Genomic DNA, 18837 nt, shown 5'->3' with positions numbered 1-18837 from the left:
GCCACTGCCGAGGAAACGCTCCCAGCCCCGGCCGTGCATGACGCAGGGCTTTGCCTGCCAGGAGCTGTAAACAAGGAATGACGGCCGCATCGCATCCCAGATGCTCAGCGTGCTTTCTCTGTCAAGTGACTGACTCAGGAGAGAGATGGCAGCTAGCGCCAAGGCGGGACACGAGCCTCCTGCTCCACGGCCCTGCACAAGGCATAGACAAAATCCGCAATACCCTCAACAACTCTGGGAACATTCGAAATTCAAGACCTTACCCCACATCTGACAGTAGCACAATATAAGGCTGAGTTTTTACTGCCATTGAGCAGACGCCTCCCATAGCACCCGAGGAGTGAGGTCCCAGGGCACGGAGCCAAGGCCCGGGCTCAGCCGCACACCACGGGCAGCCTCTGAGGAAGACTCCGGGCAGGAGCTCAGACCTCGGCTGTGCCTCTGATGCTGCCTACAGAAGCAAAACCAGGGGCTCAGCTCAGAGACAGACCTGACCCATAACCCTGGGGGCAGCCTGACACCCTCCTCCTCGTTTGCCCCGTGCTCGCACAGGGGCAGAGCTGCAGCTCTAACACGCGGCAGGATCGCAGAGCGTGAATGGAGCACTAAGAGGGGCCGGGCTGCAGCAGCGACAGACACGGACACAGCAGCCCCAGCTGTGACAGACACGGACACAGCAGCCCCAGCTGTGACAGACACGGACACAGCAGCCCCAGCTGTGACAGCACCCTGCAGCAGCCACACACACGGACACAGCAGCCTCAGCCCGGGAGCTCTGGGGGCGGTACTGAAGCTGCTGCCACAGCAGAGCTGGCAGAGCAGGGAGCACAGGACACCTCCCACAGCACAGAGCGCTGCACATCACACACAGCTGCACCTGCAGCGTCAGAGCACACACACATCACAGCCAGCGGCAGGGAGGCCTCCACACTTGGCACTCTTATCTCCAAGCCTGCTGTAAGGCAAAAAATTCACCCAAACACCCAGAAATTCACTAATTACACAGCAATAACCACTACTCAGCCAGTAAGTTTACTGATGTCACTAAAATCCCTGCTGAGAAAACCACCAGTTGATCTTTTCAACCACAAATCAGATTCCTAAGGCTGACTCTTAACCAGAAAAGCCCCAGAAACTGACCTGCATGAGAATCAAACTTGGAGGCTTTGTTTTACTCTCAAAGCCACATGCTTTCCAATTCACATTCAATATTTTATTTCAACAGACAACCAGAGTATGAGTCACTGCCAATTCAATTTCTACCTATGGATGTACCTGCTAGAAAATCTATGCCCACTACTGATTGTTTAAATACTAAAGACATACATAGCTTAAAATATCCAAAGGACACCTCAGACACATCTCATGTATCAGAAGCTATACACTTAATTCTGAGAAATCATGGCATTTTCACTCACATTTGCTATTTTTATATTGCATGTGACAAACACGTATCATTTATATTTGATTTTTAATTATTTAATTAGATTTTTTCTTATTTTAAAAACATATAATTAAAATAAGGTTTAAAGAATGAATATTCTGACAAAATATTAACTGTAACCATTTGATGTCAAACAGTACTTTTAAACAAACTGTTTACTTTGTTTTCTAATTGCAGATCTAAGTCATTGTGGTCTGTTGTGTAAATACATATTCATGGGTTTTGTCTACAGTGCCAATAGCACAAATTATTTACATAAAGTATGTTCCGTAAGTACTAATGATGTGCTAAATCATAAAAACATTACACATGAGTGCACAGAAGCAGTGGAGAATCTTTTCTCCGCAACTTACCAGACACTTTTGCTTTTAGAATTGGTATGTTTCAATAAATTAAGGGGATACACAAAATGTGTCTTATGTTACTGCAGAAACTGAACAACTCCAATGAAGGCTAAAACTATGGAGAACAATGGTGGAGTATTTCAGAAGAAAAGCTACAAGAAGAACCAAAAACTTTACCCTATGTTTCTTTTGAGTCTTGACTCATAAAAGACTTCAGTGGGGCCAAAGAAAAACATGAGGTAAGGCCCACTTGTTCCTGCCAAAGGTGCCAAAACAGGTAACAGAAACAGGGATGCATCTCTCCTTCTGTGCCTGAAGGGTAAGGGGAGAAGGTCATATCTTCCTTTACTGCCTTATAGGACTAAGGCATAAGCAGCTGGTAAAGGTGTAGCTGCAAACCCAGGCAGGAACACACCACCACACACATTTGTGCAGCATTTTGCACCCTTCCCTCCCTCCAGTACTCTCTGGGAACTCCATAGCTCCACATCTTCCTCATGCTGTCCTCTCGCTAACATACATCACAGGAGCATGAGATGAGTTGAACTACAAAGAACAATATTTACCATTTTAGTACATGCCATTCCATTACATTCTGCAGTTGTTAATGTTTTTCCACTGTTGTTGCATAAAAAGGATGCTAAAACCACAAACTGAAATGGCCAGTTATGTGGGAAAACTCTTATCAACCAGGAAAGCAAAAAAAGGGCAAAGTAAAAAATACAGAAGCAAAGCAGACCACACACTGAGTTTCAAAAGATACTCAGAACTAAAAGGATAACTACTTTGCATAATATTAGAGACCTCAGCTGAGTGCATCCCCCCACTGACTTTTGTCAATATGTTGTTCAGATAGTTACAGGCATTTGTGGGAACAAGTCTCCCCCAAAATTCTTTCCAGAAACTTCATATGGTGTAAAAAAATCTCAATCTTCTACATTTCTAAGAGACAAGAACCACGTTCAAATGAGAATACAGAGTACTTTACAGTTGGCATCTCAGATATGAATCCTACTCAATATCAAACACTCAACTCATGTTTAGCCATTGAGTTCTCTGTTCGTTGAGCGAATTTAATTGTACACATTTTTTCCTGGCTCTGGGGAACCTTTCTTGAAAACTTGAAATACAAACACTTCTAGGAAAAGTCATCTCTCTGAAAACCTTCATTTTCAAAGAATCTTGGTTTTTCTGATGAAAAGCTGTTCCACTTAAAACCTTGGGCAACTCTGTACCTCTAGTACCTACAGAAGTGTCACCTGAAGAAAGTCAGCAGTATTAGATTCAGAAGATATGTACTGAGCCTGGCAAGGAAATGCTCTAAAGCTTGTAGGCCTAGGTATTAACATACAGCACACATAGTGTCTAGTTTATAATCCTTGAAATCTGAAGGAAATTCCAAAGCATGTCAAGATCAGCCAATTGTCAAGAACTGTCTATCACTACAACTTTTGTTGTATACATGCTCATGTCTTCCAGTGAACAGAAATAAGGTATATTCTGTTAAAAAGTGGCAAATGAAAATAGTTTCCAATAAGACTGCTTTGGGTTTGATTTGGCAAAAAAAAGAAGCATCTCCAAAAGCCCATCTCTGAGTCATTCTTCAGTTTCATCATAGAAAGCTACACTTCCCTTCCTGTGGTGAAAGTATGTCTGGTGACTCAGAGGTTATTTGTCTTAAATACTGACCACTGAACTATTTTACATACCTTAGTAGCTTCACAGACTCAAAAGAGCAATATCAGAGACACAGAAGAAATACTTACTTGATTTTGAACCACAGGAGGGGGCTATCTGACCATTTGGGCATGTGCACATGTTTGGTCTAGAGCAAAATCCATCCCCACAGGAATGTCTGCAGATTGCTATTAAGAAAACATAAATGCCTTTAAAATATGTCTCAAAAACCTCAAACACATAAAAAAACACCTGACAGAAAATTCAGTACCATAACATAAATACCCACAAACTCATTAAACCGCATATAACAGATCCCAAAACAGTTCCTCCCGTTCATCTGCATCTTTATGGGGGGCAGCTAAGACCTAGACCTTCACCATCTGCTATAAAAAGGTCTGGGTACATGCCACAGACCACACTAGATATGGGGATATTTCCGTGGAAGAGTGAAACTGTTTTCCATTTTACCAGACCTTCCTGGAGGAAGGATGGCACTGAGGCAGCAACATAATGCTTCCTTTATTTCTGCACCACACACAGACAGAGCAGACATTCCCATCTGACAGCATGCTGCTGCAGGATCTCTGGAGAGAGTCTTATCAGCCTTGGGCAAAGTGCCTTTAGGAGTTATTTCTGGTACACTGTTCTACTACATATGAATATGCATATAGCACTATGATGTATGCATACATTTATATCCCTACATATATATTTCAGGGATATGGTCCAAAGAAGTGGAGAAAATGCATTTGCTAGCCTGATGCTGTTGCCTCCTTCCATTAACCTACATAGATTAACATATTGCACTCATTCCCAGGAGTTTACACACCCCTTGGAAGCCTTTAGTAGAGACTTAAACAGAACATGTGGACGAGATTAATCTTTTGTTAAATATTGGTATCACATCACTGTGTTGTAGCCCATGAAACTTTGTATATTAGCTTAATATATTTTAAATGGTAAAGCAATCATGCATAGCTGCTATTGAAAACACAGAGAAACACATTTCAGTTCTGGTATACAATTAAAACCACCCTGAGACATAGAAGGACAAAGATAAACATCAGTCATAGCACATAACGAGATTGACTTACGGACTATGCATTGGTTTCCACCAGGTAATGTTTTCCATCCAGGGCAGCAGTAGGCATTGTAACGTGATCCACACACATTTGGTCTGGGAAAAAATAAAAAGGATAAGGATGAATTCTTATTTTTACTCAGAAATATGTTTTGGAAGTAGAGACCTAAAATGGCAAAGGTAAATCACTACAATATACATTTCAATAATTAAATTTAGAAGTGTTGTATGTTTTTGGCCTGTAGTTTTTGGGGGTTTTAGGTAACATACACTTCTGAAAATTAAAGATTACATCACATGCACAAAATCAAATCAGTAATATCTGAACAACAGGAATAGAATGGGGAAACTCTCTCTCACAATACTCCATATCTGAAGAAGTAACCATCCAGGTTTTTTGAGCAAAACTCACACACTTAAAAAATTAGCATCGAGCATCATTAATAATCACAAATTAAATCTAGTGCTCTTTGAGTAGGAATTTTAAATCTTCCTGTTGCTTTCTTTTCTGTACTCTAAAGCTGTATTTATTATTACTGTTCCCTATTTTGTCCATGAACAAAACTACGTATGTGTGAGTGAAACATGCCAACAAGAACATTAGCCAAATAAATGAGTCAAAATATGTGAATTCTTCATTAGGAAAAATTACTACCAAAAATAATCAAGGATGTGGGTGTATGTAGTGATAGAGTACTATGAAATTAGAATGAGGGGCCTACTTCTCTCCTTAAATGAGGAGGAATCTACAGGAATTTTCCTGTCCAACCCATTCCTCACATCCAGATTTACCCTGTCAAATAACTTTATTACTAGAGTTTATGACAGCTGAAAGCTGACAGGACATTACACTATTCCTATCATGATTTTATTGATAAAAATAGAAAAGTTGAAATTATTCTATGTCTCTGATAGAGGGACAGTAAATTCTTTTAATCTATCTTGTCCCATTTATTTGATGTATCTATCCATGCAAATAAAGCTAGTAAGAATACTTTAAAAAATGGGAACATGTGCCTTCTTTTGTTTTACGCTTAATAATCTTAGCAGAGGAAAATTTTACAAACTCTGCTAATATTGTGAGCCATTACTCAACAGCTTAATGCAGCTAGAAACTTCCTAGGAACTGCTATATTAAAATATTGTATACAGTTAGAGACAGATTGAAATGTTTACTGTTTTAAGAAGAGTTCTCTATTATTATTTTGTCCTTGGTCTTTCAGAAAGTTCTTCATTGCTAGTACTGCAACGTTTAAGTAAACAACAGTTACTTCATTTGGTGAGGCCACTTAAGACAAACAATCTCAATATATACAAACATTTCTTTATGCACGTTTTCCAACTAACAAAAGTTATATACTCTGTTTATTTAGGGATATGCAGTACTAATGCAATTTCAAGTATTCTGACTACACCAATTTCAGTGACACCTATTCTTTCCAACCATGGCCAGAATCTGCTTAAGTCAAAGCAAGTACTACCATTGCCTTCCACTGGTTCTGGATAATTACAAAGTAGTAACAGAGGTGAATGTGAGCAACACAATTGGACTTGTTGCAGGCTCCTTTTCCCTTCCTGCAACTGCTGTTACAGACTCAAAGTCTTATTCATTTAATTCCAATGTATTCAAGTTTTAGTAATGTCAGCCACTTCCCTGCAGGGCTATAACCATGTAACTTTCCTAGAGTTCCCTGTTCATCAATGCCAAATGTTGCTCCACAATCATCTGCCAAGTAAGACTGGCAAGCAGACAAGTGAGATTGCTTTTCACCTTCTCTAGTCAGAAGAAATGATGGAACTTATCCAGACAGATAGAATGGGTTTCTTGCTACCTGTTACAACCTATGGCATAAACCACTCATTTCGTCTTCCAGCTGGTGAGGATCTATAGAAGGCTGACCATAAAGTGATGTTTATGTACTCTGCCAAATTTCAGTCTCAGCAAGTATGTGGCTTTGGGGACCATCTGGTCCACGTTAAGAGTCAAAAGCAGATTTCTGTGTCACAGAGAAACCTGTTTTTTTCCAAATGGGACTCTGGAAAACCTAGATGTGCCAGCAACTATGAAGTCAGAAACCCTGAAAGCCTTGAAGCTGTCCACAGGGTAGACTAAGCCATACAACCAGGAGCCTCCAACTTCAGTGCAGTGAGCCTAGCTTTGAAAGAAAAAAAAGAAAAGTCATCAAACTGTGCTTCCATGGAACAGTTTGAGCCTGACAAGTGCATTTTCCAGTGGAACACTTTTTCGTCAGAAAGCTGCTGTCTAGCTTATAAAAGAAACCTATATTAAAGTCTGAATGTTGCTTCTTTGAGACTAAGAACATTCTAAGGGAGTGTTCTTAAATCGTGCATATTTGTAAAATGACTTTGAAAATAATTAATTTTGAAGGTTAAATTAATTTATATTTATGAGGTGATCAGACACTATAGCAATAAATCCCCATAAATAAAGTATTCAAGGCAATAATAAATCATTTACCTCATGTAAAATCATGGAATCCATCAATCAAATTGTAAAGGCTCTATCATGGCACTTGCTTTGAACAGTTACCCACTGTGTGTTGAATAGAGCATATTTTCCTGCTGATATTATAAGCTATGAATACTAAAAAAGTGTTTTATATTCTTATAAAACTGTTTTCCTGAACAGCACTAGAAACAGAATGCAGTTATAAAATCTGATTTGTAATGATAAAATAAGCAAAAACATATCTGTATGCCCTGAAACTACCTACAGCACCTTCCTTTCACTCCAAAGCCCAGATAAGGAACAGAGAATCTCAGAACAAAGCTATTATCATTGAAATTTAAAAAGTCTTACATTTTATTTTAGAGACACTTAATGAACTTGTAAAGTATAAAAGGATTTCTGTAATGGTATGGTGCTGAGAGACAGGATGGCTGATGCCCAGACTTTCATCAAAGATGTCTAAATTAAACAAGATATTATGTCTTTGATTAATGATACACAAGCAGAAATTCAGTAGCAAAGTGAGTTGAATTATCAAAAGACATTAGACATGAGTCATCAGCTAGAAAAATCTTAGAACAGCAGAGAGAAAAAGGTTCATCTGGAAATTCTGATAACTAACACCTGAGAGTGATAGGTTTGCATGGATATTGACAGCACCTGCATGCACCAAACTAGAATATATTCTTTGCAGAAGCAGCCACAGGGCCCTACAGCCATTACCAAGGAAAGCTGTGTGGGACCCTCCCCAGCGTGTGCAGAATGAGCCGGGCAGAGCTGCAGCATCACCTCCTGGAGATGCACCACTGCCCCTGGCTGGCACAGCCTCTCAAATAAAAGGTCTCCTCTCTCCACAGGGCAACACTGATGTGACCCACGGAAGGGACAGACTGGGGCTGTCCCACCCATGCCTCCAGAGACCTGGCTTAGCAAGGATGTGAGGCTGCCCGGCTCCCCCAACCTGCAGCCACTACCCAGGCACTGCACAGGGATTGGCGGAGTGGGCACATAGGGGTAAAATAATGAGAAACAAATCATGCTAAGCTTGGCAGAGTCTTCTTATCAGCTATAACCAGGCAGCAAGGGTACATGACAGCGAGAGAAGTGAGGGAGACTCTCAATACCCTGTGTGAAGCCAGCAGCAGTGAACACCCAGCCCGGGAATGGCAGGGACACCTCTGGCATTGGGACTGTCCTCATCACAGCCCCGTGCTGCAGCCTGCCAGGGGGGAGGGCTAATTCTCTACATCCCCACTCTGCCCTGCCTGTGACCCCTCGAGGAAATTACAGCCCTCTCCGGAAGAAAGCATTGCCCATCTGCAACTCCCATGGGAGGAAGAGTTCCTGGCACAGCTGTGAGCGAGGCTTCAGGCAGAAATTGTGTCAGCAGCACTGCCATGCGCCGGCCAACGCTGGCGTAATCCGCGCTGAATCAAACCCAAAGCACGGGTCTCAAATAAATTACACAGACACCAGACAGAGTGGGCAGAGGGCAGCTGAGAGAGCAAGAGAAACAGCTGACCACCAGTTAGAGAGCTGGGATGCAGGGATACCGGGAAGGGTTTCCCATAGCTCCCTCAACTTGTTTTTTCTCTCCCTAGGAAAACACCCGGGGACTCTTCCTTGCAAATGAACAATTTCTACTAACTATTTGGCTGCAGTGGTTAGCATACGACCCAGTTTTCTGGCAGAAAAATACCATTTAAAGCAATATCATCAGCCAGGGGTTGTTTTTAGAGAAAGCTTTGCCGATTTTCCTTCTTATGTGGGTAACTGGTAGCTGCTAAAACTGTACCCAGAACTATTTGCTGATCATGTCCACATAAAATTGGAGTGATGTTTCCATGCTTGCACTGGACAGTTAAAAAGAATGACAAACTGCACCTGAAAAAATGGGAGGCTGGTCTTAAAAATGGGCTTGTTAAGGCTCCAGAATGTGATGATGAATTGCTTTTACTAGTAGGTTTCAAGAGACACAAAATCAGATTTATACTTTTTGCTGTAAGCCAGCATTATGTACCTACCTAAATTTCTCAGTGTCTCAGAATTAATACTAAATGCACAGACTGGAGCAGCTCTGCTGACTCCACTGGAGTTTTACTCAGCTTTCCTACAGAATCAAGAACTTCCATCACCAGATACAGTCCAAACTTTAGTGGACACAGCAATGAGCAACCTGATTTAAGTTCACCCTGCTCTGAGTGGGGGTTGGACCACATGGCCTTCCAAGATCCCTCCTCACTTAGATGACATAAGCCAAGCATGCATAAATTAGAGGTCAGTATCTAAAGCACCTCCTTTAGCTGTGCTGGCACCTACCCCCTCCTCCAAGGAGCAGTGAGCAAAGCAGAACTGGGAAGGGAAGATCTGATTCTTGAAGCTATTTATTTCAATCATATAAAAGGAAACCCTAGGAAACTATGCTATACTCTGGAACAAACACAAAATTTAGCTTCTATTATACTATAAAGAATAAGCATGCACTTTTAATCAAAATATGTATTTTTACATAGAAAGGATTGCATGTGATGTACTCATTTTTACACTGCAATAAGCAAGGCTGTGCCATGCAGAGAGCCTAATATGATAACTATTTCTCACTCTGACAGTGAGGATACTGCTGTCCAGAATCCTGGCTCAGTTCAACTAAAAAAATAACATGCTGAGCAGCTCTACGGGTATCTTTGGCTCTGGCCTAAAGTTCAAAATGACATGCAAGTTTCCTGCAGCAAACCTGAACACTTTTCTAACCCTAACCTCCATCACACTGCGACAGCTAAATACAGCAATCCAAAACCAGCATTGACATTAAGAGAATTCTTCCACAATTGCTCTGAAAATCCAACCCTGTCTTTTGCAGGGACACGCTCATCTAACCTGACAGCCAGGCATTGTTCTCATTCATAGCCAGGGACAGACGCGTTTCTGGCATGTATTCCTTCATTGTTCCACTTGAGAATGTCAACGGGTCCAGTTCAAAACCCATCTACATGGCCGTGTAAGACACAAAGTACAAGGACATCACCAAAAGAAACCATCTGCCAGTGGACAAGTGAGGGGATAAACAGGAAGGATCCCTCAGGTACTTTATTAAAACACACTCCAAAAAAAACCAAACTAAAAAGATATATTCAGAGGACAAGAAGTCTTTTCTATCTGGTAGCACTAAAAACATCCTATGGGAAATGGATGTAACTGTGGGCTAAGGCAATGCTTAGCTATCACTTCCAAGAGGGGAACAGGGAGAGATAATTTCACATCCCCAGGTCTACTCCCCACACTCACCATGTACCCACTAATGGCTCCTGAGGGGGCAAACCTCTAACAGTTTCCCAAGGGAAAGCACCCAGGGAGCTCAGGATTTCCACCACCCATGCCCAAGCTGAGCAGCAGCACAAGGGCTGGTGTGGGCACACTGGCCAGCCAAAGCCAAGGCCAGCCAGGCCCTTGTTGAGGCTTCCCTGGAGGCTGAAAGTTGTGCTGGTACCACCCACCATCCTCCTCATGGAGGACATCAATCCTTTAGGGAGTCTCCTATACCTGACACTTGCATCAATACTGGCAGAGAATGCACTTAGGTGTTAAGCAATACCATTAATTTGTGTATTAAGTGCTCTCCCTTAGGCTACTGAAGATTTATTTTAGGTAAGTTATCAGTATTTCTCCTCCCTTCACTACACAATATTCTACCCTTTGTCTCTCTCCTTGCTGGGACAGTGACTCCATATTTTCAAAAGATTAATTACCTGCACATCTGCCATAAGGAAGTAGGAAAACCCTATTTTAGTTTTAGTTAATCTTGTCCCAAGCAGACATTGGTAACTTACTCTGTACACAGGGAAGAGAAAAAGATGGAATATTAAAGGGAAAAACAAAGAAGAAAAGAAACAGGAAAATAATGTTCCTGAAAGGAAACAAATTTTAGTTTGAAACCTCAGCTGAACATCACTGGATATTCTGATGTCCTCCAGCAAAATATGAGAGAGGGAAGCTTGAAAAAGAGGATGAAAATGATTAAGCCTGTAGACAAAAGAACTGTGGCTTTCATTTGGTATTTCTGAGGCTATAATGGTCATGAATCATTTCATAAAATGAGAAGTAGAAAGGAAAACAACAGATTCTCCAGCAAGTCAACATTGAAAATATTTTTCCAGATAAAAGCTAGACCTCCTTCATACTTCAGTCAAAATCTATAAGCAAAACCAGAAGGCAGAGGTTTTAATTTAACAGGCTATATTTTACATCCCAATGTACCTTCCAAAGAAGAGCCTGACTTTACTGAACTGTCACAAAAACCAAATTATTGTCCTCATGCCTCTATCTGCACACCAGCCTTAGCATGAATGAAGCTGTTCAGTAGGTCTGAAATCCTTTTAAAAAGATTAAACAAAGAAAACTAGGTGGGAAGGTCAGAATGGATGAGTAAACCAAAGGAGAAATATAAGATTGAAAAGCTACAAATATATTTCCCAGCACAGTGCAATGGTTAATCAGAAACACTCCAGGCCACAATTGGTCCATTTTACAAAAATATTTACTGAGTCTGGGGAGCAAGACCAAAGTGACAGACATGCCTCTATATCCTCTTCATCTTTAGGGTTCAGCAGGGAGATGAAGAAGAATGAGATGGGATTCATTCTCATTGCAAAACAAAAAAGTTAATGATTCGTTTCTTACTATTTTCATACATGCACATTCAAAGATCTCGAGGTCCTAAAGTATTATTTAAGTAGAGATGGTCTCCTATTACCCAGTGTCTATCACATTTCTACCAAGAGGAAATTTTCCTAGTGATCCATACAGCTAAATATTTGGGGTCCTTCTTTTGGGTAATACTAACAATTCTAACAATCACAGGTTGCTCAGTCCATGAACATATTTAAAGTGACCCTTGTCAAAAACTGTATTGAAGTTCATACACTAAACATTCAAGCTTGCAGGATGGAAGAGGAATGACAAAGACTATCCTAAGTGAGCAGCAATGCTGAGCAACACACCACAGGAAAGGAAAATAAACATACAGGGAAACAGAAGCTGTAATCTGATTTGATAAGGACAACTGTCAGTGAAGCTGACAGATGGACTGTTCCTGCCAAGCTCTGACCCAAAGATCCTCCCTTTGCTCCCATATCAACTGAGAGCAGCCCTACACTTACTTCAAGTCTGCATCCTCGAGCCCAGCACAGCCCCAAAGGTTCTGACACAGGTGTGAAGGTGTACATGGAGCAGAACTTATCCAGGGACCAAGGGCAACTGACCCAGGAGATACAGAATCTGATAAACAACCTGTGGAACCACCACTGAACACAAAATGTATCCTGCTGGCTCACAACAGGGGAGAAGTCTACTTTCATAATACTTAAGTACGCTCTTGACTGAGGAAAGTGCAGCTACGCCAAGTCAGAGTTTCTTCTGTCTCCTCGGAGCAATTCTCTCAGGAAATCTGCACTGCAAACTGCAAATTACTGCACCCTGCTCCAACAAGACACACTTCCTGCAGGTGCTGTTCTCCCCCCAACTCTTTATGCCTCCAGTTTCTAAACACAGTACACCCCTGTCAGTAAAAGTTCAATTAAACACTAACAAACTGAGATGAGAAAGTCTCCAGAAAGTCACCACCACACATAAGATGAGATAACTGCACACCAAATCCACAGAAGAAAATTATTATCTGGAACACAAAGAAAGAAAGAAAGTACTATCCATGACATGTCTCGTGTCTGAGTAAGGGCTGTGGGATTAATCTGTTTCTAACCTGCCAAGCAATTATGTCATAGCAACTATCACCCTTAAAGGACCCCTCGGGATGTACCTTCCTGCAATGGGACACAAAGTGACAACCCTGATGTGAAATACACAAATCCCACCACAGGCCAGCTGTGACTGGTCCTGCAGCATCAGGGGCAGACAGCCTAATAAAGCCAACAGCTAAGCAGATAAAAATGAATAAATAGATAAATGAGGGGAAGAAAGGAAAAGAATTACATCCAGTCTTGCCTTCTGATGTTCAACATGTCAACTTGGCACAGTGGTGCTGGGTCATAGGAAACCTGCTTCATCTTAGTCTCCCAGGCTGATTTTACATTTCCGAAACAATCTTGTTTCAGACAGTCCATCAAGAATGCTGCTACACTGTTGATTGCAGCCTTTTTCCTCTGCTTCTCTGTTTATGACCTACTACCACCAAATGGCAAAAAGGTAATTATCTAATGTATTTTAGGAGAGGCATATGGCTCTTCAAAACCATTTGTGTCCTGCTAGAATATAATATGAGAAAGATCACAAAGAGGAAGACTGGCTAGGCTGTCAGAAACAGAATCATGTGCCTCAGAGCCTCCCACTGAAAGGGAGACCACAAAGGTATTCACCAAGAGTTTTAACCACAGGTTGCACTGGCATGCCCAAAATGAATAAAGTCCTAATTCTGCCCTACAAACTACACAGGCCAAGAAGCCTCCCCCCAAAACTGATAAACCAGAATTTGGATTAAGGCTGTGCCTTCCAAAGAGATGGTGTCCAAACAACACAATTCAGACTACAAGGACCACAAAGCCCTGAAGATGATTTCCTTTTTACTGTTTTTCTCCTGCTCCACAATTCACACCTACATCAAATCACACCATACCAAAAGAGAGGAAACACATATATGAGGAATAGTGCCAATGTCTGTGAACTCATTTCACTCCAGAACTAGATTTCAAAGGATCATGTAATAACAAAAGACCAGTACCATAATCATTGGCAAATATATTCAGAGAGGTGCAGAATGTTAACACTAAGCGTAATTGCCCAAGACTTCGGTTTTCACACTAGGATATGCTGGAAAAAAAGGTCTTCATCCTCCAAGTAAGCTTTACCCCACAGGCACAGAGGACTGGAAGGAAGCCAGCCAGGCCACCTGGAAGCCAGGTGAGTGCTCCAGCACATGGGGTATTACAGCATCCTGCATGTATTTTTAATTAAGTTTTTTATTTCCAAGTATTCAGGCTGCCCCCACTTGCAGAGTGGCACTGACAAGGTGTGGCACCAGCAGCTGCACAGAGGTGTGCAGGCCACAAGTGGTAAGAAAAATCTTTGAGGTTTTTCAGTATAAACAAATATTTACCAGTACAGAAAATCTGCTTTTCTTCAGCAGGCTTTTAGTGGTAAAGATTGGTTTAAAACTAAAACCAGAAGCCCTAATTATATAGCTGAACACTAGAATTAAGTTATAGATTAATAAGATTATTCTATTTCAGGGAGCACTGATGCATAAAAAGGGTCAAATCCAACGAAGTTTACTCAGGAAAGTGTATCAATGGTCTTCATTTGAGATACCCAAAAGAAATTGGTCCAAAAAGCTCAATCTCCTGTTGAATATCTTTAATGCAAGACTTCCATGAATCCTTTTGGAGCCAACTATTCTGTTCTCCAATATTCACTATCATTTCAACTTAATAAAAATTAAGAAACTAAATAATTCTTGCACAAGTACATTTAATTAGTCTCCCAATTAGAAACATGTCAGAATTCAGCTATCTTGAAGAAATTTTAGTTCTTTCAAAATTTCTGCTATTTGTTAAGCAAATCATTGCTTTCTTTGGTCATTCTACTGAGAAGAGACTAATAAACAAGACAAACATTGCTTAAAATGTTATTAAGAACTGACTGATACTCATTAGTGTTTGAAGTCTTCTAGCATCATCAGAAAATGAGAAATCCTAATTAATTCTAAGACTTTGGGTACAATACTTCTTGTATTCAGACAAATACTAACCGAATCACCAGTAAATTATTTTTTGCTTTATATCCAAATGATTGAAATACATAGGAATGGTTGTGTTCAAGTATATATTGTTTAAAAAGAACTTCCTGTTCACGGCCAGTTTTGTAGAGTTTAATTCTTACAGAATTTGACACTGCATTCTTGGTTGCTTAGGGGTAGCAGGATAATGGCTTGATGCCTTACAGCTCAATACAGTAAGTATAAATCACAATAACTGTGATAAGTTCTGGGGATCTGGAGGAGAAGTGTCTCGCTAGCAGCTTATTATTTTAACTTGCTGATTCGTAATGGATTCCAGCACCATTTCCATGACCAGAGAGTCTAGTTATATTTTTTAATAATTACTGCCTTTATTCTGATTGCTTTCTGATCACTTAGAGGCATCAGGCACCAGCACATAAAAATCCATTGAGTTAGGCCAAACACAGATGACATTTAAAGGACTTCACCTTTAATGCCTCCAAAGCAGGATTGATTCAAACTTTGAATACACTACATGAGCAGCAAGTGTAACATCTTAAAATGAGAACCTAAGAGGCACTTCCAAGTAACTTATAATTATTAAAATTAAAATATGCTTCTAGAATCACATTATACATTTGGACAGCTCATTGCCATAAACAATGAGGCAAAGGTCACAGAGATGAAAGCAAACATCTCCTGCAGTCAACAGCTTGCAGTAAAAAATGTTTAGTAGGAAAAATCATGAGAACTGAAACAGATCTTCAGCCTCTTCATTTTAACATACAAGACCAGTATTCACACACAGAATAACCTCCATACTTTCAAATGCTTTAAGACTTCCAATAGTCATTATAATCAAACACACAAAATGACTGAAGTTTAAAAGGGTTTTCTTTAAAAATGTATCCCCATGTGCCTTACAATCAGAGCAGGAGTTCACTTCAAAATGAAAAGAAAGTCTTAGTCAACTGTAACAACACGGAAATAAAGTTTCCCAGCATCTGTTATGACTTGTATTACAATTAACAGATTCCCAAATGTATTTGTACTGATGAACAAGTTAAAAAAATACTATGTCTTCTTGTAAAATCATATTTTTAGTGCTTTAGTCCTCCAATTACAATGAATAATGTATGTACACTTCCTATACATTCAAAATATATTTTCTATCTGTCCTTCCAAATTTGTTCCAACCTTGTCTGTTAGAATGACAATTCTTTTTATTCACATTGTACAGTACAGAACCACACCTAAGAAAGTGCTCACAACTTCTAAACTGGAAATATCCAGCAGCATTCACCCAACAATGATCAAAATTACTGTTCTCCAAGCAATTAGGGAACTCTATATACAGCCTCAAATCAGGGTTACAAAAGAAGGTCAAACAAGAAACCAAACTAATAATTTGTTTTGTCTTTTTCTCAGTTCATCTGGCAAATTATTACATCCTTATTAAGAATCTGCTTCCCAGGGGCACTCATTCATGTTGGCAATATTCCAAAAAACTGACCAAGATACAGAAAAACTAAAATTTATGTTGACCACATCTCCAGATTTGCAGATTACTAAGCAGATATATAACTCACAGATAACATACGATAAAAGGAAGAATTATTGCAAAGGACATAAAAGATGTCAGGCTTCTTTTAAGTATAAGAATCAACTCATAAGATTAAATACTTACCCTAACCCATTTTAGATTCCAAAAATAATTAACACATTAAATATCATTCCTGGATGCATTGTGTCTAAGCAGCACAGTTCAGAGTGACAGTTACACACACCAAAGAAATTCTGTCCTCAGCCAACATGCCTCTAACTTCCACCAAGTCAGCACAGTGTGCTAGATGGCATATTCTGTGCCACTGAGCAAAAAATTCTGTTTATCAGTTTGATATTATCTTAGAATCCTATTACAACAAAGGTCATTAAAACACTCTAAAGAATGCAGGCACTTTCTAATAAATGTTTTTTTATTATCATCTTTTATTGCCCCTCAAACTTTACTGTACGTCCTCCACACCTCCTAGATTTTGTCACATCTACTTTGGATCTGCTTTGTCCAACTATTTCTTTTGTGACAAGGTATAAGGAAATGAAATAAGAGAGTCTGATCCTGCAAAATCAGATGAGAAACAATGCTGACAGCTTGCATCCATTTTTGCAGCATGCAGATCTAAAAACATAAACCCTTTTCAATCAGGCAAGCATTAAAAAAGCCAAGACTGTAAATCCAAATATAGGTAAAAAATACTATAGAACTACGAGGAAGTTAGTAAGAAATTAAAGCACATTCATCAAGTCCTCTAACAAGTTGTAATAGCTCCTTTTTGAGAAAATGGGGGCAAAATAAGCAATAGCTTGCATCCCTTACAGAAGCCTAACTATTTTAATACATTTTTTGTTACATTTCTTCTCTGTCTGACAACAGAAAAAATTTGGCTATGTGCTGAAAAGGCACACTGGATCACCTGAGAAAGGAAACTTCTTTTTTATAACTTTGTTGCAAACTTTTCACCTTCAGTGAACTAGAATTTCAACTGCACATGCACGCAATGCCTTTCAGCTGACTTCACAACTATTTCTGCATTGGAAAGGTGTTCCATTAGAATGGGGAAAAGTTTGCCTGACGGAGATTTAGTCTTTAAAAAAACCTCTCTTCTAGGCACATATCACAATGTTTCTAAAGAAATTAAACTCTTGTATGTTGAGTTCACTCGTACTAGAGAGTTAGACAGTCCATACGAGAGCAAGATGAATATCACAAAAGGCTCAAGGTGGAGATGAGAGAGGACAGCTGATGGCAAGGGCATGCTGTGGGCTCCAGGCATCACCGTTATTCTGCTTTTATGCAAAGCAGAAGCGCGGGATGCGGGAGGAATGCACGAACCCGCAGTGTGCCCTTATCTAAGGCCTTCCTAGAAGATAAATTAGCAACCTCCGCGCTGCTGCGGCTCATCCCCACGAAGCATCGCCCACCCAGAGCTGAAGTAGGGCTGCAGGTCGCAGAGGACCCTGTCGGGCAGGGGGCCGGGAGGGTGGCCGGGCTCCGCGCCCCGAGCCCTGGCGCTGCCCTGCCGGGCTGCAGGCGGCGTCCGGCGCCCCCCAGCCCAAACCGCTCCTCCGTAAGGGCAGCCCCAAGGGGGCTCGGGGAGCTCTCGCACCCCCAAAGCCCCCACCGCCAAGGGGTTCTGGCTGTGGATACACACACAGACACACACACACACACGGAGGCAGATGTGCGCCGGCTGCCCGGCCCGCGCCGCGGCACCCCGGGAGGGGCTGGCCCCGCACCCCGCACCTACCCTTTGAGCGCGTCGTGCCCGCCGCCGTGCCCTCGCCTCTTGGCCCGGCTGGACCGGCTCTCCTTGGCGCTCACCCCCTCGGTGTGCCCGGCGGCGGCGGCACCAGCCTGGGACGCCCACAGCACGGCAACTCCCAGGGCGATCCCCAGCAGCCGCCCCCGCCACATCGCGTCCCCCGAGCCCCCGGGCTGCGAGCGGCCGCTGCCTCCTCTCCGCCGCCGAAGACTGCCGGTCCCCGCCGCCCTGTCTCCGACCAGCCTCTCCAATGCGAGCTGCGAGGGGAGAAACGAGGAGGAAGAGGAGTTAGAGACCGAGGAAAAGCGGCCGCGGCCACCCCGCGCCCCCCGCCGCCTGCCCCCGCGCCCCGGCCCCCGGCCAGCCCGGCGCTATCGCGCCCGCGAGAGGCGGCGGCCGCGGGGGACGGTGAGGGGCTGCCCGGGGCCGCGCGGGCTCTGCCTCCCCTTCAGCAGCATCCGCGGGGGCTCCCGCACCCGCCGCGGACAGACCGCGGCCGCCGCCACCGCTCCCGAAGCCGCTCCGGGGCTGGATGCGTCCCCCGGGCACGAACCCTCCCGGCTCCCGAGCCGGGCACCGCTGGAGCCGCAGCGGCCGGAGCGCCGCGGGCAGGAGCCCCGCGCCCAGCCCGCCCGCCCCGGGAGAAGGCGCTGCGAGGGGCGCGCACCCGCTGGAGCCGCCGCCGCCGGCTGCCGTTCCCGCTGCTGTTCCAGCTGCGGCCGCTGCACCCGCCGCTAATCCAGCTGCGGTTCCAGCTGCCCCCTCCCTC

At 42.5% G+C, this 18837-nt stretch overlaps 1 protein-coding gene across 1 annotated transcript in view; it reads right to left on the bottom strand.

Annotated features, from left to right (window-relative positions):
* The window catches only part of FBN1 (fibrillin 1), a 142680-nt gene extending 124460 nt beyond the window's left edge, over nucleotides 1-18220 (bottom strand). Inside the window, exons 1-3 of the mRNA XM_054272493.1 lie at nucleotides 18054-18220; nucleotides 4563-4645; nucleotides 3555-3653 (exon numbers count right to left, since the gene is read on the bottom strand). Coding sequence (XP_054128468.1) covers nucleotides 3555-3653; nucleotides 4563-4645; nucleotides 18054-18220 — 349 coding nt within the window. The remainder of the gene's footprint in view (nucleotides 1-3554; nucleotides 3654-4562; nucleotides 4646-18053) is intronic.
* Between the last annotated feature and the right edge of the window lie 617 nt (nucleotides 18221-18837).

This window comes from Melozone crissalis, unplaced genomic scaffold (assembly GCF_028551555.1).
Source record: "Melozone crissalis strain CALT ecotype California unplaced genomic scaffold, PUWL_Pcris_2 ptg000014l_1, whole genome shotgun sequence".
Lineage (NCBI taxonomy): Eukaryota > Metazoa > Chordata > Aves > Passeriformes > Passerellidae > Melozone > Melozone crissalis.
Note: the sequence above shows the minus strand (reverse complement) of the source record. Positions and strands in the feature narration are given on the sequence as shown.